Source organism: Peromyscus californicus, unplaced genomic scaffold (genome assembly GCF_007827085.1).
Source record: "Peromyscus californicus insignis strain IS unplaced genomic scaffold, ASM782708v3 Scaffold_17__1_contigs__length_78620276, whole genome shotgun sequence".
NCBI classification, from domain to species: domain Eukaryota; kingdom Metazoa; phylum Chordata; class Mammalia; order Rodentia; family Cricetidae; genus Peromyscus; species Peromyscus californicus.
Window position 1 is genome coordinate 51055773 of NW_026294469.1, and position 21652 is coordinate 51077424.

The following is a 21652-nucleotide window of genomic DNA, read 5'->3' on the forward strand; positions in this document are numbered from 1 at the left end:
GTGAGTCCTTTGGTTTTTCTTCTCTGTGAAGTTCCATCCCATTCCACTCCCACCTCTCTATGCCCCCAAATGCATTCAAGAAAAGGCAGTAGAGAGTAGACGGGGTGCTTCTGATGCCTTTGAAGGATGCCTGTTGAATTCTCATGCCTTCTTTCCTTCCTCCTTAGGTATACAGTTTTGCACAGTGGGCATCACCAGGAACTGGAGAAATTGCCCATACACAATGACCCAGAGTCCCTGGAATCATGCTTTTGATTGAAGACCTGGCTTGCCATTTAGCCATTCATTCCCATTCATGTCTGCATGAACAGGATACCCTGGAAACACTCTTGACCCTGGTCATCACCAGTGAAGCTTGAAGTACGGGACACCAGGGCCCAGTGAAGGTACACAGAAGACGGTGTTCAGTGGAACCTGGACCCAGCACATCAAGGATTTCAGAATTGTGTGGGGACTTCAGACATCATCAGACCCAGCATCCTACCCAGAGCCCAAGTGGCACCACTCATTGCCTACTGACACAAGGTCGGTCTCTGCTCGCACCTCTCCAGGGACAGGAGCTCACTACCTCTGAACGCAGCCCCTTCTGTGGTGGGAATGAGCTAATTGTGTGGAAGTTCTGTCGTTTATCGGCACCCAAGTCTGTGGCTGCTCTAGCTTCTGTCAGGGCAGTGCTGTTGGTCTCCTCTTCCTCTCAGAAAGCCTTAGACATTGGAAGAAAATGACCTGCCACCCGCCCACCCCTCTCAGTCTTCTCTCTCAATGGAACATCTCCAGTTTCCTCTTCGCTCTGGCCATCTTCTGGACATGCTTTGCTAGGCTCGGGATGCCTGGCTAGAAGCACTCAAGTACTGACATGGAAGGTGTCAGGAATTTTGGCTTACAGCCATGAATATTTTCTTTTCCTTCCTTCTCTCCCTCCCTCCCTCCCTCCCTCTCTCCCTCCCTCCCTCCTTTCTTTCTTTCCTTCCTTCCTTCTTTCCTTCCTTTTTTCTTTCTTGATCATAGCATACTACTTGAGGTAACAGTTCCCCCTTGAGGCTAAATTGTAAAGATTCTGCTTAGGTTTTGCCTTTGGACCCATTACCAAGAGACCTCTATACAGCTAGTTTTGTGTGTGTGTGTGTGTGTGTGTGTGTGTGTGTGTGTGTGTGTGTGTTCACATATGCATGCATGTGTGTGTAAAGTTACCATTTTCCCCACTGGCATACTAGTGACTGTGTCACCTGGAATGAATCTTTATTTGCTCCCCCTCCATGACAGTGGACTAGGACCCCGACTGCTATGAACGTTGACAAAGAACAGTCTTACAACTCAAGAATCAAGGAGTGGGAGTCAGGGAGGAGCTAGAGAGATGGCTCAGTGTTCAAGAGAAGAGCACTTGTTGCTCTGGCAGAAGACCCAAGTTTGGCTCCCAGCATCCACATGGTGGCTCACAACCATCTGTTACTCCAGTTCCAGGGGATCCGGCACCACTACTGACTGCTCCAGGCTCCTGCACACACACACGATGCACATACATACACTCAGGCACACACACATACACACTCACATACTAAAACAAAACAAAACAAAACAAAACGTTAAGGGGGGAAACTGACTTGCTCCCATGGAGACTGCCTTTTAAGGATGATCAGGGTCCTGTGCTGAACAACCCAATGGTCTAGTCCTAGGCCATTTTCTGTTTTGAGCAAAGAACAAATCCATCTTTCTGTACTGGGAACTGTCATTGAACCCTGCCTTTGAAGCTACTGTGGTTCCATTTTACACACATTTTTGTAGAGTGTCGTTTGTTCCAAACCCCAAGATATGTTTTCTCTCCCATACTAAAGCTGTCACCACCTTCTTTGTCTTGGGCTAGTTATTTCTTCAAGAGAGAGAGAAGACTTGAGACTCACAAGCGTTTTCTTTTCTTTTCTTTCTGCGGACAAAGACCAGTTCGGTTCACTGCTGTGAAACAGAGGGAGCAGGGAAGCTGGACGTGTCCTGGCATCCCTGCCGTTTTAACTCCCCATCTTTCTCCCTCTTCTCTCTCCGGCCCTTCCACCCTCCTCCCTTCTTCTCCGTCTTACGCTTTTTTAGGACAGGGTTTTTCATAGCCCAGGCTGGCCTCAAACTCACTGTGTAGCTGAGGCTGGACTGAATTCCTGATCTTCCTACCTCCATCCTCCAAGTGTTGGGGCCTCAGGCTTGAGTCACCCTACAAGTTTCCCTTACCTTTCCACTTCCTGTGTCATACCTTCTTCCCCTCTGATGGCAGGTCACACTGGCCTCTTTGTCCCTGTTTAATCTATGAAGGAAGAACTCACTGGCCATCTTCCTTTCCCCCATCTTCAGATATGGTGAGAAGAATGGTCATCCCCCACAAAGGAATGAAGTGACCAATCGTCTAGGTTTAACATTGAAAGTCTCATACCCCAAGGCATTCCGCAGCCCTTGGCAAGTTAAGGATACTCACCATACTTACGGGACCCTTCTCTATTGAAAACCAGTAAACTCCTTGGATCTGAGTCCCTTTCTGTCTTTTCATGAAAAACTGAAGGAAGGGACCAGGGACAAGAAGACATGGTGATAAGCCAAATGCAAATCCATGAGATAAGAATGGATTCATTCTATCTGGAGAGCTGCTACACAGCATTAGTTCCACCCATGGCTTCCAGGAATCCAGACAACACAGCTTGAGTGTGGAAGACGCAGAAGATACACAGCAGTCCAGGCTTCAAGGAGACCTAAACTTGTCCTCTTCCTAAGAAGCTCCTCTGTCAGGAAGCCTGCTGTGGTAAGATGAGATGTTACTAGGGAAGAGGAGGCTGTGGTCCAGCTACTCTGGCCAGATGAACACTGGCAACCACTTGGATGTTTAATGAAGTCTGTTTCCATGCCAGGGATAAAGGGATTCACTGTGCTTTCTTTCCATTTGACTTTGCAGTCCATAGGAATGCCCAGTTCTGAAGATTCCACCTCATCTTGCTGGAAGCCAGAATGATCCAAGGCTCAGAGGTCCTGATGAAAGAAAAAAGGGAATGCTAGCTCTTTGCCCTTGCCTAGGAGCAGACTTGGCAAGGGCCAGCCTTGGCCTGGGCCTCAAAGGATTAAGATTTCAGTTCCTAGGAACCCAGCTTTCCCCTCTGAAGGGCTGTGGTTATCAGTCCTAAGGCAGCTGTGTCTGAGATATCCTGTGTTCTCTTGCCAACATTGTCTGATTTAGCTTTCTACTGACCTTGGCCATTCTCCCTCAGCAAGTAGGATATATAAAATGCTCTACTTCTTAAGAAGCTTGCTCGGCATAAGACATCGCTTGTGCAAGACCTGTCAACCCCAGCTTCCTACCTTCTCCTCTGGCCATCCCTCTTAGAATGCTGGCACTGAAGAACAACTGCTGGCCCAGGTCACGAACCCTCTCCATTAGCAACTAGAAAGTTAAAAGAAATAAAAACCTACAAGGTTTTGGCTAAAACAAACTAACAAAGCCAACTCGGAGATTTCAGCTTCACTGCTCACTAACATTTCCACTTCCTGCCGCCAACTTGCTCTGTCCTGAAACAAAGAACCATCTGGGAAATGGGGTAGGGTAGGGCATTGTGGGTAGGTGACAGAAGAGATTCAATGAGGCCAGAGAATGGAGACAACCAAATCACCTGTAATACAGTCTTCAAGTGGGGAGAAAATGTCTTCTTGGTGCTGTGCTATATCTAGCTATTTCTCTTTGGTATTGTGGCTCTCTTAGGTAAGAGATGGAAAGTGCTTTTCTTTTCCTCTACTACTTTGATTGGCTGTGGTCAAAATCTGCCCCAAAACACAGGGTCTAGGAGGAAATCAAAAATCAGTGCATTTGCCCCTTTTGGCCAAAAGTGTCCTCTTTGCACACAGTCTAGAAAACTAAGTCCTGATTTGAATGTGAACAACGTAGGGATGAACTTGAAGAGCTGGGTTCAGGCCCACTCTTGTTCTGGCCCTGAGCAGAACTTGCCTCACTCTATTCTTCTACAAAATGCAAATGGTCACTGAGCTGGCTGGATCTATGTGACGGTTCCAACATGGATAGTCAAGGGCCACTGTTACAAGTTTGGCTAAATACATGCTTTGCCTGCACTGTTAATTACATAATACCTTCATTTCACTTACAGAAATTTAGTTTAGAAGGAAACGGTTTATCAGATCCCAAATGGAAAATGAGTTTTATTTGCTGTAAATAGAAAGCAGCCATAGAGATAAACTAATAAAAATAAAACCGAACTACTAAATTCTAACCAGATGTCAACACTCAGAGCGTGTCCCCTGCCTCTGCATGTCCCAGGAAGACAAATGTGTCAGTGGAGTCCCCCTATCTCCTCTCTGGGAGAATTTAGAGAATGAATTCCAAACTATAGGAATTCATCAATTTAATACAAGTTCAGTTCCATGTTTTTGGAAATAAAGATGGAAGGGAAACAAAGTGCTTACTATTTTTATTAGTATTATACTTAATCCAGATTGTGTCTCCTCTCCTGCCTTTACTTTAGCTCCTTCTGAACTTCATGAGCAGTAACAGAACGAGAAGATAACTAACAAACACCTTTCTGCTGGACATTTGGTTAAGTGCTTTCCTTGGATTTTCTCATAAAAAAAAAAAACCCTTTACAAGTGCCAACATGACTCCCACTAAAAATGAGCAAACCTCAGCAGAGACATCATCTGGTGGCTGATCTGACAAGTATGGATGTGGGATGTAGGCCCAGGCCCCTTGATTCTAAAGCCCACCATCTGAAACACTCCCAGTGGCCTTCAATGCTAGGATGCCTTCACTCTACATTGACGTAGTGGGCCAGGGACAAGCTCTTTGTTCACATGGCCTAAGTACGGTCTCTCTCTTACCACCTTGGGACCCGGAGCTGTGCCTGTTCTGGTCTGAGCTCTGCCATTCACGTGCCCTCTTGTTTTTTCCTCTGGATGTCATGTCCATTAATTAAACGAGCCTTCCTGATGGTCCAGCAGGACGGCTCTCGAGTACCAGGGGAGCCCGAGGTTACTGAATAGTCAGCAGCAGACTGACAGGCAAGTGGATGAACCCTGAATATCGCAAACCATCATCAAGGCGCCCTGCAGAAGGCAATCTGAATTTGCCATACTTCTTGGTTGAATTTAAACTATTTGGCGCCAGCCCGATTTTCCTGGTATCTATCCACCACCGTAGGCACTTTACAATTGATCTGCCCTTTCACAAGGTCTCAGAGCCTCACAATAGCTAGCGGTGAGAGATTATCAGTTCAATTTTATAGACAAGACTTTGTCACAGCAAGTGACTTGCCCAAGGACGTGTGGCAGAAGATGGATGGAAAACACATTAGGTCCTCCTAACCTAGCACAGTGATTTTTTTTTTCCTTCTACATAAATTATGGTTTATATAAATGATGCATTTATGCAACTATTCCCATTATAAAAAGTCCCATAACACAGATAAAGTAAATACTCTTGACCCTAGCTCAGTCCCACTCCATTCCCAAGGCAGGTGGGGTTGGGGCGTTATCACTTGGCATATGTGATTCGGTAATTTGCGGTTTTGTTTGCTGTTGTTTATGACTAAGGTGATGCTGTATGTACTCTGCTACTGGCCTTTCAATTGTCAACCCCGCACATCACCTCACATCAATTCATGTGTGCTTCATGCTGCCAGCCTGGGAGAGCAGGCAATTCAATAGTTGACTGAATCCTGTGTCTTCCACATGGTCAGCAGGACTGGTTTCAGGATGAAGTGGCAGCTCAGATGTAGGGGTTGTCCTGTTGGCAGGAGCCAGTCCCAAAGTGGGTCTCACCTGACTTCCTTCCCCCTTGAGGGACTGTTTGGAGTCAGATTGATAAAACTCTGCTTCCAGTCATCCCTAAACACCTGCCTTTGACCAAGTTACCTAAACTGCTAACCTGGATGTTTAGCAAGCTTAGGAGGTATGATAACCAACTCCTCAAAAACGATGTCAAGTGTGACCTCCTTTCCAAGGCCTGGTTAGTTCTCAAAGACCGCTGCCCTAGGATACAGTCTAAGGGACATTATGGAAATATTAAGGAAAAAAAAAAACAGAAAATAAATTACAAAACACATACACACACACACACACACACACACACACACACACACACACACACAGAAGCAACCAGAAAACCAAACCAAACACTTTTATAATAAACCTGGGATTACACTGGGCGCTCCCACTGGGGACCCTCACCACTGCCTGGTGGGGGTGGGGAACTGTGACCACCTTACAAAGGAGGAAAGTTGAGGCTCCAGCACAGGGCTCTCCACCACAGACCACTGTCTCCTGGTCAGAGCTGTTGTCTGAGGAAGTTAGAATCTGAACCCAGGACTTCGGCCCCCATGTACAGAGTCACTTCAAGAATCATAGTGTCAGCTATCAGCCCCATATGCCTGGCAGCATGTGATACATGGTTCTTTCTGATTCTGACCCTCGGTCAGAGGTCATCTGTGAACTATTTAAGGCCTTGTAGAAACAGGCCATTGAACCACACAGCTGCTGGCATAACAGAATGGATGGGAAACTCCGTTCTCCATCAGGCGTTAATCAACTGGCTAAGATGTGATCTGTACGCCTTCAAAATGGTTTCTGCTTTTTAATGTCTGGGTTGAAATCCAAGAGTATTATTTTGTGATGTGAATATTATGTGGAATTCAAGTTTCTGTCTATCAATAAAGTTTTGTCGTAATATGGCCATCTTTGTGTACTGTTCATGGCTTTCACACATCCGAGGATGTCTATGGCCCACTGAGCACAAATTATTTACTGTCTAGCCCACACAGGTTGCTGGCCTTGCTCTAAGGCCACCACTACTGGCTTATTCATCTACATTTACTAAGTGTCTAGGAGAGTGTGCGGCTTCCCCTCTTGTGTCTTCAGCTGTCTACCTTCAGCACCTTTACAAATGATCTTAGGGCCCCTGTCCTATTTAATGACTCTGCAAGATCGGTAAACTGAGTAACATTAAAGAGCAGTGGCCTCCTGTGACCAGTATGAGCATTATTTAGATGAGGTTCTCGCTAGAGTGACAGGGGAAAACTACAGACAGGTTGATTCTTGCTGAGAACTGTAGGTTAATATTCTGCATTTGTTTTCTGCCTCTTACTGAGCAGTTATAACCTGAACAGTGAACTAAAAACAATGCAAGGAAAAAATGAACTAATTATATTTAAGATTTTTAAAACTCTTACGTGTCAAGAATTTTAAAAGCTGTGAAGTAAAGATGCTAGACACAGGCACCTATCATCCAAGAGTCCAGTGTTAGGGAACCTCGCCGGCACTCCCGCCTGTCTGTCATTAGTACATCAATACAGCTGGGATCGAAACCACAAATTCATGTCCTACCCAGTGAACACCAAGTCCTCATCAAGGATGACTGGTGTTTCCTTTCTTGGCCTTAATTAATCCCCAGAAAAGGGAAGGGGCTGTATAAATCCTTAAAGACCCGACACTTTCTACAGACCGTAATTCCCTTTGTCTTTAGACTTTGGCTTCCGAAGCCTGTTAAGGTCACTTATTTACCAAACAGCAAAGCCATTTGGTGATGCCCCCAAGAGTAAAGAGCACTGTCACTGTCAAAGGCGCAGCTTTAGCCCTGAGAGAAAAGCAGTTCCTCTGAAATAGCCCACACTCATTCTCCCAGCACTCTGTCGCAGCTCGGCATGCACTAGGCACGGATCTCCTGGCCTCATTTTCAAAAGGGATCAGCAGGTGGACACTGGTGCTGAGTCAGACACAGCTACACACTGCTTGTCTGTGAAGTATGTGCCGCTGTAAAATACGGTTTCGAGTCCATGGCAAGAATAACGTTTTTACTAAATGTTTATTTTTATGGTTCAAGATAAAGCATATACACAATTGAGTGAGGAAATAAATAACTAGAAATGCTCTGAAAACTTTCTATTTGCCCTTCAAATTCATTTTTTTAAGTTTGTGAATCTTTTCATTTAAAGAAAGACACCAAATAATGACACTAAGCAAACAAGAGGCCCGTCACAGTACAGAACCAGTCTTCTCTGACGGAGGGTTAGCTGGCATTATACTAACACACACACAAGACACAGCACTCTTCAGCACCGACTCAGACAGCTCTGCTGGGGAAGAGAAAGGCACAGACCGAAGGGACAATGGTGAGTAGCAGAGTAAATGAGCTCAGTCACATGACACCGAGAACTGAGGAAAAGTGAACAAAATCAATGCTCAAATGACTTGCCTTCATTCAAGTGACTTCTTTAAATTAAGATGTACAAACATAGGATATAAAGACGTTACTTTTGGAAGTGTCTTTGTATATTTCTTCTATATATAAATCTTTGTATACAATTTCCATGTTCCTTATTTATTTCCTATATAACAAACTGAGCCAGGGCCTCCCAATTCCAAGCCCAAAGTTCCTGTGTAGCCTCTTGGCCGCTTTGGGCCAGAAGAGCCAGGGAAGGTCTCTTTAAATGTAGTCATCTTCTACTGGCTCTCCGTTGACATCACAGTAGTGGATAAAAATGGCCACCACTCGCTGAAACACACCCCTCTTCATCTGGCGCATCTCTGAGATCTCCTCTCCTATTGTCTCCATACAGATGTCTGCAGACAGCTGTCCTTTCCTTCGAGGAGCATAGATGGTACCTGGGAAAGGAGAGAGACCAGAGACTTAGAATGAACCACATGGTCCATTTCCTGGACCATATGTAGCTGATGCAAGGATGGCTTCTAGAATCTGTCTTCGTTTTATATCAGATATGATGTCTAAGATAGCAGACATGATCAAAATCTCCAGGGGGAAAATAATGTACCAAGGAGTAAATTATGCTAAGTACAAGTAGTTAAGAAAATTCACTTCTTCATAAATATTTATTTCAGTTTTACCTATAAGTGAATATACAAATATGTTAAAACTTAGAAAACTTTCATTAAAAGCTTCCCCTGAAATTTCTACACTTAAATCACAATTAAGCTGCAGTGTCATAACAATACTTCTAAGAAGCAGGCAACTAATCGGTACAACTGAACAATTCTGAAATGGCATGTCTGTAAATTCTTCAGTAAAGATCAATGAGTTTGTCAGGCATGTGGCACATGCCAAATGGAATCCTGGCAACTTGGACTAGGCACTCAGGGCCAGACTTGCTACACAGACAACTGGAGGCAAGCTCGGGCTCCATGAGAATCTTTCTCAAAAAGCAAAATTCTAAATGGTTTTGTAACTGGCTGTCATGTTTTCCATTAGGTCCTGAGTTAAATCTCCAGCATATACACATATGTACCACAAAACAAAACAATCAAATGAGTAGGAAACCGGAAGGAATTCCCACCGTGCGGACACATGAGATGCACTGTGCATCTGCTGTACCAACTCAGAGCTGGGACCTTTTCAGAAGAGATGCTAAAAACGTTTATGGAAAACAAACCAAACTCTGTAATGTCCCTAGTTCGCAAACAAAATATTAACTATTTAACACAGTAAGGCAGACTCAGTCTAGAAAATACAAGTTAAATCAGGTCATAGTTACTCTCTTCGTCATCTTCAAAATCATATCTGGCAAAGCTGTTGGGCTCTGCTGCCCGCAGTGACCTCAGCCAAGGGAAGTCAGAAATCATGGAATACGGCGCTCCATCCACAACACCTGAAATAAGTGGACCGTGGGAAAGTCCCGTTAGTGCAGAAAAGCTGACAGCAGCACACTCTAACTAAGCACTTCCGGCCGGGTACAGAGACTGGGCCAGCGGCCTTCAGAGTCACTTCTAACCATCCCAAGTCTTCCTTTTTATCTACCTTCTGTGTGTCAACAATTCTGATTATTCTAGGGATGGTAAAGACACAGCCAGGCCACTACTCACCCAGCTTCTGCCTCTTGTGGAGATTCAAACCTCTCACTAATTTGATGATCTCCATATCTCTCCTAAGGCATGCCCCGCCCTCATCTAGGTACATTCTTACCCTCTAATGTGTAGATTTCTCTCCCCCAGGGATACTTAGGGTACTTCTTTAAATCCTCTTCAGTTCGAGTGGCTTCCAGGAAGAATTCATATTTAATGAGTTCTCTGGAGGCAAGAGGAAAAAATCAAGTAAATACACAACTGGAAAGGACTGCTGGGCAGAAAGCGACTGTGACTCCTCAAGCTTATTGTCCAGCAACCATCTCAAGCAGAGCGACAACTCTGACATCACCAGTCACTCCACTAAAGAGCTACATTCGTTAGTAGCTTTCAAATCATGCTGAGGAAAGAAAAAGGAAATCTCTGAGCAAATACCTTGTATATTGAGGGTAATTAGTACAATGTTTATAAGATTAAAATCAAACATAATTTTCTGTAAAGTGAAGCATTAGCCTCAAGACTGTCATTAACTTGTTTTTCCATCCTCTATGTCTGAAGAAGTAACATACCTATGCAGTTCTTTACCATTTTTTTTCTCTAAGTTTGAATAAAACGCTACATAAATAAATGCATGATCTTAAGTTTGAAATTTTCTTTCATCAGTTTTTTTTACATGTTTATGTCATGACAAGTTAAGTCTACCTAAAAGCTCAACTGGAATCATTTAAAATAAATTAGGATTTGCTCCTAGGAGCACTCAATAGGAGGACTATGACAAAGGACTTTGGGGGCCACGGAGTCACTTACTGATTGATATTGGCTATTGTGTCCATCCAGTTCCGAATGCGCACCTTGTTCCGAACGTTGGGAGGATTACTGAACTCGTGGATGATACAAATGTGATAGGGGTAGGGGCCACTGAACAGCTTCTGCTCCAAAGTTAGTGTATCTACCTGTGGAAGACACCAGAAAAACATCTTTGGACTACTATCAGGTCTGAGACATCTGAGGACCTTAAAAAGCTTCAGTTTTGAAATGCTTGGCTGACTTGGAAATCAAACACTAGCTCTGCCCCAGAGCACAGCTTGCCATGTTTGGATTAAGACGCAGCCAATTCTCTGCAGAGCAGACTTGGCAATCCCTCCTGCACTGCTCTCTAGGTACCCGCTAAGTCAGAGGCCTCAGGTAACTGATCTCCGTCAACTCCACGTCTTCCGAGGATGCCCCTCAGAGGTTTCGCTACAGGCTGCATTACAGAACTGAGTGCACAGAACTGTTCTATGAGAACAGTTGCTAAGTTTTATGGGCAACGCGTTTCTCTCCTCCTTGTAGATTCTGGATTGAGAGTACATTCTCGTGGGTGCCCTTCCCATCTCGAGCTTTGCAGTATCTTCCTGCTTTCAGGGGAACATGAGTTTAACTCCTTCACGAAAAGAACTTCCTTAAGGAAGAAAAACATTGTCTAGTTTTAAGTATAGCCAGTTTTGAGTATTAATACACTTACAAATTTGATGAACTTACTTCAGAGTCTAGGTATTATTTAATATTTTGTTTTAGCAACAAGCATCATTCTACATATGCACTTAACTTTCAATAGTCATTACAGCTACCATGCTATTGCTTAAGGTATACCAGCAACTGTCCTAGTATATCATACATATTAGTTAAAACAGCACAAAAATTTAAGTATACTATGATTCTAATTTTACACTTAAGAAATTAAGAGGGAAAAGAGCTTGCTCTATGTTAAAGGAGACTCTGAACAGGAAGTCTGTGATCTGAGTGCATGCTCTTAGTCAACAGGCAACTTCTAGCCTGTCGAAGGAGTCCAGTGTAACTGCTAAGAATCCCTAAGAGCTGGGAGAAAAGCATTATCAAGCAATACCGGCAAGACAGTCTTGCTTGGTTATAAAAACTCCACAGATTTTAAAGAATCATTATCGAGGGTTGAACAAAATGGATTAAGTAAGCAAACATTAGCACAATGTGCATGTGATCATAAAAAGCAGAGCTCGGAGCCGGGCGGTGGTGGCGCACGCCTTTAATCCCAGCACTCGGGAGGCAGAGCCAGGCGGATCTCTGTGAGTTCGAGGCCAGCCTGGGCTACCAAGTGAGTCCCAGGAAAGGCGCAAAGCTACACAGAGAAACCCTGTCTCGAAAAACCAAAACCAAAAAAAAAAAAAAAAAAAAAAAAAGCAGAGCTCGGTACCTGCTGCATTGGACGCAGGTAGATGATGCGGTTCCTCTCCGGCGGCATCTTCAGGATTTGGTCTAGTACCTGATCCATATTTAGTTTCTTGCACTGTGCATAGTCAAATCGGTTTACAATTGGTGCATTTTCTACCTTTAAATGTTTCAGGACCCTGCACCTGGTAGCTGTAAAATAAAAACAATAAGCTCTACAAACAGTTTATACAAGGTGCAAACTATAGAGTCCTGGAACCTTTTCTGGAAAACTCTGGCACAGGCACTGTGCTTGTGACTAGAGGCACCACACTGGTCAAGTACAAATAACAGGCAAGAGTTGACAACATGACTGAGTTCAGAAGCCAGCTGTCCTCATGCCAGAGAGATATCAAGGCCCTCTTCCTTCTAATGTTGCCTGTGAAAGAAATTAAGTCCTAGAAGTTGACCTGCCCAGGAAACATTTAACACTAAAGAATTACTGAATGACATAAGTATACAGTTAAAGGTCAGACCTGGATTAATTCACAAATATTACCTTGAATTTAATGATAGAAATGGAACTGAGTTAATTTTAATTCCTGCCACAAATACAGAAACAGATCTTGAGAAAAGGCACAGTAATATGTGGACTCTGAAGTCTTTGGCTAGGCATTTTAGCACTGTGGAAAGATCTACCGACGTTATCTACAACATGATTCTTCTTGTTGGACACCGCAAACATGAAGTCAGAGAGAGCAGTATCTGCTACTCACGACACAAACTTCACTACACTGGTATACCAACTACGTCCCAGCAACATCCTTCCTTGTTTTAAATGACCTAGTTCAACTGTAGAAAGGATTAAATGGATGCAATTCTAACACCACAAAGCTGATTTGCCTGACTTTTTAAACCTTTCATAAAGAAATCTTCTATGAGATCTTCAACACAAGCACCATCATCTTCCAGAATGCTCTGCCCTGTAACTAACTTCCATGTTTAAACACTGCCAGCACCCTGCCTTCAGGCTCACTCTCTCCTCCGTCACATAGGAAAAGGAAGAATTGGACAGAAATAAAGAAAAGAGAACCAGATGGTGATACGAACCTGATGGCTCTGGGCTGTAAAATCAGACGTAGTGACAGCTAGCTCTCATCTCCTCTAGACACCCCACTTGTCATTAACTTAGCTGTTGTCTAGAGACTGAAGTACTTCTCTAAGACCCTGTGTCTCAGGACACGCTGAACTAAACAGCTTGGTTGACAGAAGGTGGACCGAGGCCGTAGGATCTATCAGCAGGCTGAGGACAATACAGGAGAGCCACGGGGTAAAGCACATCAGGAAAGCCAGTGGTACTCTCTAAGAAGTGCCGCATTGCTTTGAGAAGATGAGATCGCAAAGGGGAGCATCTGGAGGCTGTTTCAGATGCCCAGAGGCAGAAGGGGGACTCCTGAGCAACAGGTAGGAAGGACAGCCCTGCTGTATGCCCTCAGAGCTTCCTGTTTCAAGAAGAAACTCCAAGAGGAGGTAGTGACTTGATCAGATATTCTATGGCATAAACTTTGTTGGCTGAAATAGAAAAACATTTACGTTTTTGCAGCATGACCAGAGTCTGACATCTTGGCCCAGCCTGGCATTGGGTTCATGGCAATCCTCCTGCTGCAGCCTCTTAAGTGCCCAGTTGTATGAGGTGTCCTGTAGCAAGCATACCTGTACTGTGTACCTACATGCAGGTATATATGAATGTACACACACAACACACATACACAGCCCACGGCATTTAACTATAACAAAGGCCAAACGCCATATGACTTAACCAAAATTATGGACATTTTACACACTGAAGAAAATGAACATACAACATGTAACTTGCTCAGGGCAGGAAAAAGGCAGATACTGATTTTGATTTTTAAACACAGGGTCTCACTTGGCTAGCCTAGAGCTTGTTATGTAGACTAGGCTGGCTTCAAACTCAGAGTACTGCCTACTTTTGCTTCCTGAGTGTTTTGGATCAAAGGTGTATGCCACGACATACAGCCTAGATTTTTCTCCCCTTTTAAATAGGAATATAATGGGAAGCAAAACCCGTTATAAATGGGTATAAATATACACTTAAAACTTTAAAACCTTACAGAGAACAGCCTATACTTAAGACAGACATGTAAGGAAGGACATGGAAGGTATACAGGAGTGTATTAAATAAGCGAGTGGAGATGACAGAGAAGGCATGTGCAGTGGGGCTGGAGAAGGGACTTGGACTAGTGACAATGTGCTAGGAACTAAGGGTATGCTTGGGCACCCAACCAAACACAGAGCAGCAAAGCACTGAAGGCCCAGTTATTACTCTCCCCACACCTTTATGCAGCACTCCTGCCCCAGTTAAGCTGAGGTATAACTGACTGCAGCCTGACCATACTGTGAAGCCACTCAAGTCAGGGAGCAATTAACCTTCAAGGAGAGGCTACTTACAAAAGGAACCAAGCTTCAGCAGGTGGACCCTCACTATGGAGTAATTAATTATATAAGAACCATACAACAGAGACAAAATGAGAGACAGCCCAAAACATTCCTGTGCAAAATAATAATGTGACTGTTGTGATGGGAATTAACTTTGGCACTACTGAGATCTGAACCTAGGATGTCACAAGTGCTAGCAAGGATTCTAGACTGAGCTATAACCCCAATTGCTGCATATTCTCTCTCTCTCTCTCTCTCTCTCTCTCTCTCTCTCTCTCTCTCTCTCTCTCAATTCTTCTTAAACTACTCAACTTTTTATTTTGTGATTACGTCTCACCATGTGGCACAAGTTCACCTTAAATTTACAATCCTCCAGTCTCAGTCTGAGCAGCTGGGGTTGCAGCGAGCGTCAACTGGTCTGCTTTAATTCTATAAAGGATGCATAATGTTCTTCTATGATACAACCCCAAATACATACCATGGATGAACATCATCTTGGGGCAGTCTTTCAGCACTAGATCTGTGATTCCACAATTGGTCATTGTGACTCCAACAAGATTTTTGGATTTTAACACAAGAACCTACAATGATAAAAGTTAAAGTTACAAGTGAGTGTACCTTCCCCAGCGCTTTCATTGTTAGAACCTAGCAGCTGTTAACTTTAGTTTCTTTCGGGAGCTGGGCTGGGCAGTGAAAAGTGAGAGCTTTCTTCTTCACCTGTACATGGTCATCCTCAATCACAGGATCACTGGTACTGGTAGACTTATCTGCAGTTCGCTTGCGCTTCATGGCATGACATGGCTTTGTTTTGGCAACTTCTATAAAAGGAAAAATAAAACCTCACATTTTATCCTTGTTTCCTCCCAGAGCATATTCAGTCACATATGAAAAGTCCATCACAACTCCACAATCTCAACTCAGTTGGTGAAATAGTTAGGTAGTGCTTCTGAAAGACTGTTCCAAGTCCAATCACCCCTCCTACCTGAAGCAATCCACCCTGCAAGCAACTCACAAATCTCATCCATATTCCTGACTTTAAACTCATTATAGGTACTCTTGGTGGATTAACTGAAGACTTCCCTACTAAAAAAATCTTTCAATGACTGCTGCTTAGCGTGCACGTTTCCATTCCTGACGCTGTGGGTAAAGGCCTCCACTGCACCGGTTCTCAGTATCATCCCATTCTGTAGACCTCAATTATCTCCCATTACCTATGTCTGAAGTTATTAATCACTCGAGCTCTTTCTGCTCAGAACATCTTTATGCCTTCAGGGTTTGAAAGATGACCCATCTCGGTCCTACTCAATCATCATTTGATTCTAACAAATTTATTCAGACCTCCAAAATATTTATTGTTCTGTAATTCCCTGTATACCTGTCTCCATATTTAAACTAAAAGTTCCTTCAAGCAACAACTTTTCTTTCAGTGTTAGCCATTATGTATTAAAATGAATATTGACTGAAAAACCTGGCATTCAACACTACAGGTACATACCCCAAATAAATATTCACTGAGTGCTTATTGTGTGTCATACACTGCTAAGGGTTTTATTTGTATTAACTCATTTAATCCTTATAACAGCACTCTAATATAGGTTATTTTTAAAATTTTCCTCACTAAATATACAAGGAAACTGAGTCATAGGAAGGTAAAATAGCTTGCCAATATGTTAACTGGTACCAAGAGTTAAACATACTTGATCTGGCTCTTGTCACTAGGTTACCAGACCTATATATTTTCCAGTAAGGTTTGAACTGAATTTACTAGTATTTTATTAAAATGTTACAATTTAATAATAAGAACAAGTACGATTTTATTTAAAAAACAAGCTCTAAATTTGTATCTAGACTGAAACCCACACAATCTACTAAGATAATCAAAGTCGTGCCCTCATTTTTGACGCAGCACAGCACGATGGCAGCACACCAGTGGCTACAGCCCAGCTGTGTGATGGCAGCACACCAGTGGCTACAGCCCAGCTGTGTGATGGCAGCACACCAGTGGCTACAGCCCAGCTGCGTGAACTCCTCAACTTTCACCCCCATGCTACTGTTGAGTTCACACATTCCACTGCAGAATTTTGTAACCTCCAACAAGATTACAAAAGGAAAGGAGGTACAGATCCTGCCAATAGCAAAAGGCTCAGGATTTGACAGCTGAGAATTGGTCAACACGTTCTTTCTGACCCACCAGATGTTTGCCTCGGTGGGAGCCTGTGAAATTCTACTATGCCAAACAACTGAAAGTAGCTGCTTTGGTTGAAGGCAGACAAGAGCAGTTCTAGTCTATTCATCAAACAGTATCTTGAAGGAATTCGTGCAAATCTGTCTCCATGCCCAACAGCCAGCTAAAGGCAGCACGTTTTACTCAGCCACCAAGGTTCACACAGCTGCTCGAATTTCCTCCCTCACCACACCTTCAGCATGAAAACAGCAACAGGCCTGTTCCACTGCTCCAGCAACATCTGTAAGGGTCTTCCGCCTTCTCCTACAGTCTGATCTCAAACTTCTCCCTTCTCAGGCTGCTCTCTCCCTCCCTTTACAGTCTCTAATATGGGGTTTGGGTTATGTTCCCTGCTCTCCACTGGGTCTAAACCGTTGTGTTATAAACCAGTTTAAGCCATACAATGAAACAACGAATTATTTGTCGATGATCTTGAATAGATCTTTCCAGATGTACACGGAGAAGGGAATTTGCTACCTCTTTTGTTATTCTTTGACGTCTCCTCCCTGTCCAGGGACAATTTCTAATGATCTTGTACACCCTCTAGCATCAACATACCTTATGGTGGCTACACTTACTAAGTTCACGGCATCCACTAAGTCTCACACTGTGCATAGACATGGTGCCAGAGGCTGGGAACAGAAGGGCAACAAGCACTGGGCCGTCCCTGCCGTGTGGGCTCCTGGTCTAGTGGGCAGACACGTGATGGAACTCAGCATTACAGGTGTGGGCATCAAGGGCACGGCAGAAACGAAAGCAGAGCGGAGCGGCCTCAGTGCCCAGTAAAGCCCTGCAACTAAGAGCGCTCCTTTAACCAATGCTAGTCTTCCATAACCACATTAGGCGTTCTGTGACACTTGTTTCATAAATAAAATGAGCATAAAAAAACCTTAAACGTATTAATTTCAAAAACGGGCTATCACACCAAAGTTAACTCTGTGAACTTCTAACATGGCTTTAATATGCCACGAGACCCTAAGGTAAAAACTAAACAATTCACATGTTACTTCTCAACTCATTAAAAAGGTTCTAACAACCATATTTATTCCCGTTTTAGCCGTATTTCTTTAATACTGTTAAAACAGAATAGCTTTAACAGATTAAAAAAAAAAAAAACCATGTTAGCTTTCAAATAATCTGTAAACCACTCAAATAATTTGTTCTTGCCAAGAGACCTAGATAATACTGAAATCAATACTTTGGCATTTCCCCCAGAAAACTTACTGAAAGTAAATGGACATTTACATGATGTTATAAATATATTGGGAATTAATTTATGCACTAAAACATAAAGTTATCTCAAACTGAAAAAGGAAAAAAAAGGGGGGGGGAACAGAAGCAACAGGTATGATAGTGGACAGTTTAGCGAGGTTTTTCTTGTGTTTATTCCAGGGAATTAGTTAACCTATGAAAACTCAGGCTGTGGGACAGAGGAGACTAAAACAGTGTAAGGGATAGGGAGAGCTCAAGGCAACAACGAAGACCCTCAAAGGACAGCAGCCAATAAGAATGGCTCCTGTTTAAAAACCATTTAAAACCAACTTGTAAAAGTGCACCAAGACAGACGCCAAATACCTGGACACACATAATAGCTCTTAAATAGGACTCAGAGCTGGAAAGACAATGTTTCCATCAGTCACCTTCAAGTTAGTCCCAACTCTGACAGAACTAAAGAGGAAATAAACAGGCATTTAATAAAATGAGAGGATGAGAACGTTTCTCTAAAGCATGTGAGGCAGGCCTTTTACGGAGTAAGGAAACTGTGTCCACCGACTTCACAGAGATGAAGACGAGGCAACCCAAAGTCTCACAGCGAGCCCAGGGCAGGACGACAGAGAAGCTGAATGCGGGCGACAGGTGCAAATGGGACTATTCTTAACGTTACTGAGCCGCATACTTCAAAATGTTATATGTACTTTTCCACAGGTTTTGAAAATCAAAAACCCTTTAGAATTCAAGCTGGGAAAAGTATTTTTTTTATAGAGTTTACGAACTGCAGTGCATCTTCAACACAGTTTATACTCTATGACTACTGTTACCACGACTGTCCGCACAGCTGAGTCTCGCACTTACAAAAGCTCACTTTGGTGAGTGTGACGTCTCACGAGGTCAGCTCATTTAGTACATGAAAAAGAGGACTCTGCCCGTTGTGGGACTTGTTTTAAGATTCTAAAACTGAGATGCTTAGAGAAAATTGAAGTCCATTACTATCTACTGGTAAATATTAGTAATTTAATAAAGGGCTCACCTTAGAACCGAAATATAATTAAGATTAAAAGACCTGTTCAGTTCAGACCCAATGACAAGCATATACACTACACATATCAATGAAAGTGAGTGAGTGTGTGTGAACACCTTCATCCAAATAATCGGAGGAAAACTAACCACTTACCTGCTTATCTCCTGCCAAACCTAGCTGGGAACAAAATAAATTTCAGGAAAAACAAAACAAAAACACAAAAAAGCAAAAAGTAATCACTATAAGTCACAGAAGCAGAACCAGGAACACACAGGGAACTGTACCAGCCCAGCCACCTCACACTCCTGCCTGCCCCCGAGCACTTTCCACTAAGTGTGGGGTGGGAGCAGCATTGTCTATGGGGCATCAGAATCAGGATTGCATTCAGGGCAAATACACACAGTTTAACTTTTCTAAAGGTGAAATGATTCTGAGTTTTCTGGATCGAAACTGTTTTACACCCCCTTCCACCAAAACATTCTCGAAAATTATTTAAGTTTCTATAATCCACAGAACTCCCAAATAGAGTATAATTTACCATAAATTAGCTTTTTCTAAGAAAACTCATGAAACCAGCTCGGGCCACTCTCCAGCCCTGCCCTGCAGTGGCTAATCCTGGGAGCATTGTCATACCTGACTCAGATATCAGCGGTACATGGGACAGTCTGCTCCGAGCCCTGGTAAGGGGCCTCCGAGGGTAGTCTTCATTAGACTGCACGTCACAACTCTCAGGCTGGGGGCTCCCCCTCCTGTCCTCACCTGTAGCCCCACAGCCACTCCCATTAGTCCTCTCAGCATGTGCTGGGCCTGAAGACCCCCCTTGTGGCAGAGTCCTAAAGGAAAAGGCGGATCTCGTACCATCCGGGCCATTCACAAGACAGGCTCGGCTGGTTGAAGGACGTTCCTCATCAGAACACCTGCTAGTTCTCCTTTGGGACTCCTGGGGCCTGTGACAGCAGCATCTGGGGCAGACAGAACTCTCTGCATCTCCCTCCTCCATGGCCTCAGAGTCCTCTGACCCACTGGGGGAGCAGACGCACTGCCTGGACACATCCACCTCTGCAGGGCTAGGCTCGGAGGAGCCACCGCTGGTCACCGTCCTTCTCAAGTCGGGGCTCTGAGAAGCAGTGCTGGATGAGCTCGAGTTCCCCACTGTGCTGGCGGAGGTGCTGCTGCAGCTGGGATGAACGTCCTTGTTCTTCTTCTTTTCAGGGATGTCCCTGGCTGCTTTCATGTCAGCTTTGATCTGCTCACTGGTGACCTGACAACCTTTCTCACAGCTGCTCTCCTCGAGGGGACACTGCTTCGACGGGCCCAGCTGCTGGGAGTTGTGCCTCTTTCGAAGTGGAGTCTTGCCCTTTCCACTTACTGTTTAAAGAAAAAAGAATGGCCCGAGGGAAAGAAGAGATTTCAGTACAAAGCCTGGACCGAAGGCAAGAGTAAGTCTGGAGCAGGAGATAATGTTCCCGTGGTTTTCTAACTGTAGACTTCACTCAGCAAGCATCCCTAGCGCTTCCCTTATTAGCTCTCTCCAGCTGGTCCAGTAAGGCCCACCGTGACCTGATTCTAAACTCCCTTCCCCTTTAGCCCCCTCTACCTGCACTGTGCACACAGCCCCAACGCTTCCCTCAACAACCACCTCACCACCCAGGGCCTGGGGCTCTGGGCAGTCCCTGGATATGCCCCAGCCTAGAGCCACTATAGTATAGTATAGTAATAGCTCCTACAACACTGGGAGCCATGGTGTCTACCTGACTTCAGCTGCACTAAGCGTTCTGTAAGGACAGAGCATAACTTAATGCATCCCGTGATCCTTCACAGCACCTCACAAAAGCCCCTATGGCACAGCAAGGCTCAATAATACAGAACAGAATAAACAAATAAGGCTGGTTTCCGGACAGCACAGATTTAGCTGCCTGATCATGAAACTGAATTTTATAGGAAAAATTATAGGTTAGTCAGCTGGTCACATTTTTCTTCAATTTTAATTTCCATGAAGCTTCTTTTCAACTACAATATATACCTGAATTTAAAAAGGAGTGAGGTAAAAATTGAATAAACAGTTGGTGGTTAATAAAGTATTCCAAGTAAGCTGAGCTTTCCAAAATGAAGCATTCTATATAATGCAGGTACAGAGTTAACTGTGTACCGCACTTCAAACACACTAAGGAGCAAAGAGGGAAAATATGTAGACGGTTTAGAAAAAAAGAAGTATCCTTTGCTACAAGTAGTGAGCACAAGGCTCTGAGACGCGAGAGGAGAGAGCACGGGAAGGAAGGCCTGTGAACCTAAGAGACAGAGAACCAGTTTCTTAGTAAGGTGAACAGAACAAGCTGTTGCTTGGCTTTAAAAGGAAATCAGGAACTAGAAACTACTTTAGGGAGCTGGAGATAGAGCTCAGTGGTAGAGTGCCCACTCAGCATGCTACAGGCCTAGCTCCAAAACCCTAGCACTACCAAAACAACAACACCACCCTACATAAACAAAGGAAAAGCCCAAATTCCTGTATTTTAGGACCGCCCCAAGTACTACCGCAGCCACCGATATTCAGACCACAACTGGACAAAGTATGAGCTGGAGAGCGAGTGTTTCTTACCTCTCCACTGGATACTCACCACCCATGCGTTCTGTAAACCACAGCCTCTCGCTGACCACTGACCACTGACAGCACAGCTCCCTAAAGCCCCACTCAAAGATCCCTCCCATGCCCTGCCCTCCCTGTCTGCTGTGCTGATCACCCACAG

The 21652-nt window shown here is 44.0% G+C and overlaps 2 protein-coding genes across 6 annotated transcripts in view; one reads left to right on the forward strand and one right to left on the reverse strand.

Annotated features, from left to right (window-relative positions):
* The window catches only part of Htr4 (5-hydroxytryptamine receptor 4), a 208682-nt gene extending 201977 nt beyond the window's left edge, over positions 1-6705 (forward strand). For both annotated transcript variants that reach the window (XM_052742297.1, XM_052742296.1), the window contains one exon: positions 168-6705. Coding sequence is in view for 1 of the 2 variants with exons in the window: in XM_052742296.1 (XP_052598256.1) it covers positions 168-255 (88 nt within the window). In the remaining variant the exon portion in view is untranslated. The remainder of the gene's footprint in view (positions 1-167) is intronic.
* A 1107-nt stretch (positions 6706-7812) lies between these two features.
* Fbxo38 (F-box protein 38) overlaps positions 7813-21652 on the reverse strand; it is a 47546-nt gene continuing 33706 nt past the window's right edge. For 3 of the 4 annotated variants that reach the window (XM_052742286.1, XM_052742285.1, XM_052742287.1), the window contains 8 exons: positions 19542-20276; positions 15163-15263; positions 14924-15026; positions 12032-12198; positions 10630-10775; positions 9944-10047; positions 9516-9629; positions 7813-8631 (listed from right to left, as the gene is read on the reverse strand). In XM_052742286.1, coding sequence (XP_052598246.1) covers positions 8453-8631; positions 9516-9629; positions 9944-10047; positions 10630-10775; positions 12032-12198; positions 14924-15026; positions 15163-15263; positions 19542-20276 — 1649 coding nt within the window. In that variant the 3' untranslated portion in view covers positions 7813-8452. The remainder of the gene's footprint in view (positions 8632-9515; positions 9630-9943; positions 10048-10629; positions 10776-12031; positions 12199-14923; positions 15027-15162; positions 15264-19541; positions 20277-21652) is intronic. The other variant, XM_052742288.1, reaches the window with a different exon arrangement.